General features: G+C 36.0%; 1 protein-coding gene across 3 annotated transcripts in view; it reads right to left on the bottom strand.

Annotated features, from left to right (window-relative positions):
* Positions 1 to 2,858, bottom strand: part of LOC107104479 (butyrophilin-like protein 2) — a 14,645-nt gene that overhangs the window by 4,346 nt on the left and 7,441 nt on the right. For all 3 annotated transcript variants that reach the window (XM_015404477.1, XM_015404476.1, XM_015404475.1), the window contains exon 3: positions 735 to 1,019. In XM_015404477.1, coding sequence (XP_015259963.1) covers positions 735 to 1,019 — 285 coding nt within the window. The remainder of the gene's footprint in view (positions 1 to 734; positions 1,020 to 2,858) is intronic.

The following is a 2,858-nucleotide window of genomic DNA, read 5'->3' as shown; positions in this document are numbered from 1 at the left end:
GGCGCTGACTCGCTCCGCCATATTTTTTTTCTTCCCCCGGATGACGGCGGCGGATGACGCATTAATCGCGCGACACAACTAATCGATGATTAAATTCGTTGGCAACGCTTTTAAAAGTCGATTTTTATCGATTTTATCGATTCGTTGTTGCAGCCCTAAAACCAACCAATCAGCGCACAGCTCATCTAAATATTCATGAGCATACCATAAAAGGAAGAAAACCTGTCATTTCATTCTAGGACTTTTAACCAGGCTTGCATTAGGGCGCATAGAACGCCAGTTTCAGCCCAACCAATGTTATACACCCTATTCAGAGACCTTAAGGACCAGTACCAAATGCACTATAGACTCATTCTATGACCCCTTTAATCGTACTTCGTTTAGTCAGCCAGAGGTCTAAACACATTGTTTTACTGGAGTGGAATGTGTATCTTTTTGTACTGATCTATGCTTATAACCATTTTATTTCAATTAAATAGTTATTGTTCTTAGGGAAAGTAGTAGTTTACTCTGTTTGGTAAAGATTTAAAATTGTATTGTTTCCTTTTTTCATCTTTGTAGAACCTGAACATCTGAAGATCCTTCTTTTGAATCAAATATAAACTTTTTTTAGATGTTTAAAACAACCTAAACAAAAAAAAATTTCTAATTTGATATAAACTCCAAGGAGATTAGGTCATATCGAACAAAGTAAACCCTATTTTCGAAAAATTGAAACTAAAGAAGAAACTCACCAGAAGTCATTAGCACCTTGCTCCTCTTTGAGAAAATTTGATGGCAGATGTCTTTTTGTGTCAAAACACAATGGTAGTAGCCTTCCTCAGTCACAACAGCGATTAGTACAATGTCAAAGTAGCTTCCATTCTGAAATACTTTGTAAACTTCAGGTTTAAAAGCAACATCAGCATCGTTTTTCAGCTCCATTTTAGGTTGTGGAAAAGCACCAACAGCTGTACACTCCACCTGCCTCCCACCATCTTTGATCTCAAGAGCACTGATATCTGGCTTTGGACAAGTACCTGTAGACATGAAACAAACAATAAATATAATGAGGAAAACTTTACACCACATTTTAAGAAATAAAATGCCAAGAGTCAAAAATAAGAATTTGTGGCAATACATACTTCAATTTTAGTACCGCTTTTCCTATCTGCCACTAAGAGAACAGACTTAAAATGTACTGATTTACCTAACATAGTTCCTTTTAAATGCAAAATAGAAACACATGCTTAATATTACATGTTCATTGAGCCGCATTAGGTAAACCTGAGAGACTGTTTTTTGTCATGTTTTATGTTGTTTAGCCATCTCTTAAAGTCATAGGGAAGAGGCTGTTCCAATTTTCCCGAGTGGTGCCCAACTTTACATGAGTGAATAAAGTGAAAGTGATTGGTCGTTTATCAAAGGGGCGGGATTGTTGTGGCGGAAGGCTCGCAAGCACTTTTGGTTGTGGCCGGTTTGTCAGAAGCATCTTGCTAACCAGTTACCAACTTAGTGCTAATGGGAAATTCCATTGGGACCAAGTAGCAACAAATTGATGACTTAGAAACGACACTGTCAAGGAACGCTATGGACAGAGGAAACATGCAAGAGGAGGAGAGTTTTGTGTCGGAGGTCATGGATGAGTCTCCTATGTCATACATATTTTATTTAGAGGAGGAAAGCGAGGACGAATATGTTGTGGAAGAGGATGCCAGGGTTACAATAAAGTTTGTCTAAATCTAAAACAATAGATATCAGGAACAACTATAAAGTTCATTGAGTGTGTATTAAATACATTTCAACACAGACAGTCCTGAAACTGATCATAACCAGCAATTTGTGAATCTGTAAAAGCAGATATGTCTACTTGCAGTAAAAGCAATGCAGGGTGGCAGAGTTATACAGAATTTGTTTTGGATATAAATACTTTTGCAGGTGTGCAAAAAAGAAAAGAAAAATCAGATTTAAGGGGAAGAAATAATAGACCTACATTTGTGAATCCTACAACCATCAACAATAAAAATGTAGGGTCCTCCTACCAGACAGTGAAAATCCACTGTCTTCAGACTGCAAATGCCATCAATTTATTTTCTTACAGGTTCCTCTATACATGATACCAGACAACAACAAACAGAACCTCTTATGGGTTTAATCTTGACAGTCTTCTCTATTCCTCATTGACCGATCGTTGATCTAACAGATTCTCCCAGCTGAGCAGTTGATCTTTATAACTTCAACAACAAAACAATAATCCTTTTGGCAGCTTCTTTGGTTAATTATTTTTTTCCTAAGCTATCTGCCGTGTGCCTTAGTTTCCATGTTGCTGTTTGTTTATGTTTATCAAAATATTTTAAGTATTTGTTTTAAATTAAAACACACACACATGGGCTCTGTTTACTTATTAGATGGCTTCTGAAGGCAACTGGTTGCACTGGATTTTATTTAGGCTTAACAGAGAAACAACTACACCAAACAACAGATTTGGAAAATGAAAACCATAGACTCTCTAACCTCTCTAAGGTTTACAACTATGATAATGTTCTACTATTGCAGTAAATCTTGTTCTAATGTATCAAAGTTTGTTGTTGTATTCTGACAAATTGGAAAAACACCAAGGGGCAGAAATTGGTTAAGTAATGGGCTAATAAAAATGTTGCTTGTCTTTTCCCATTCTGACAGAAAATATCTGTACAATTATAATATCTCCTTGAAAGATCACAAATATGTTACCTGTGATATATTGGACAGCTACCAGTATACTTTATGCAACAAGTTAATTAAACAAACAAAAATAGCCCAATGTATAAAAGTATCAATAAAGATTACTAAAAAAAATTATAGATTCATCCAATTCCCCCATCCAGTCTATTTATAAG

This window comes from Cyprinodon variegatus, unplaced genomic scaffold, assembly GCF_000732505.1.
Source record: "Cyprinodon variegatus isolate N-32 unplaced genomic scaffold, C_variegatus-1.0 Scaffold1759, whole genome shotgun sequence".
NCBI lineage: Eukaryota > Metazoa > Chordata > Actinopteri > Cyprinodontiformes > Cyprinodontidae > Cyprinodon > Cyprinodon variegatus.
The sequence above is the reverse complement of the archived record's forward strand: the minus strand, read 5'-3'. Positions and strand labels throughout refer to the sequence as shown.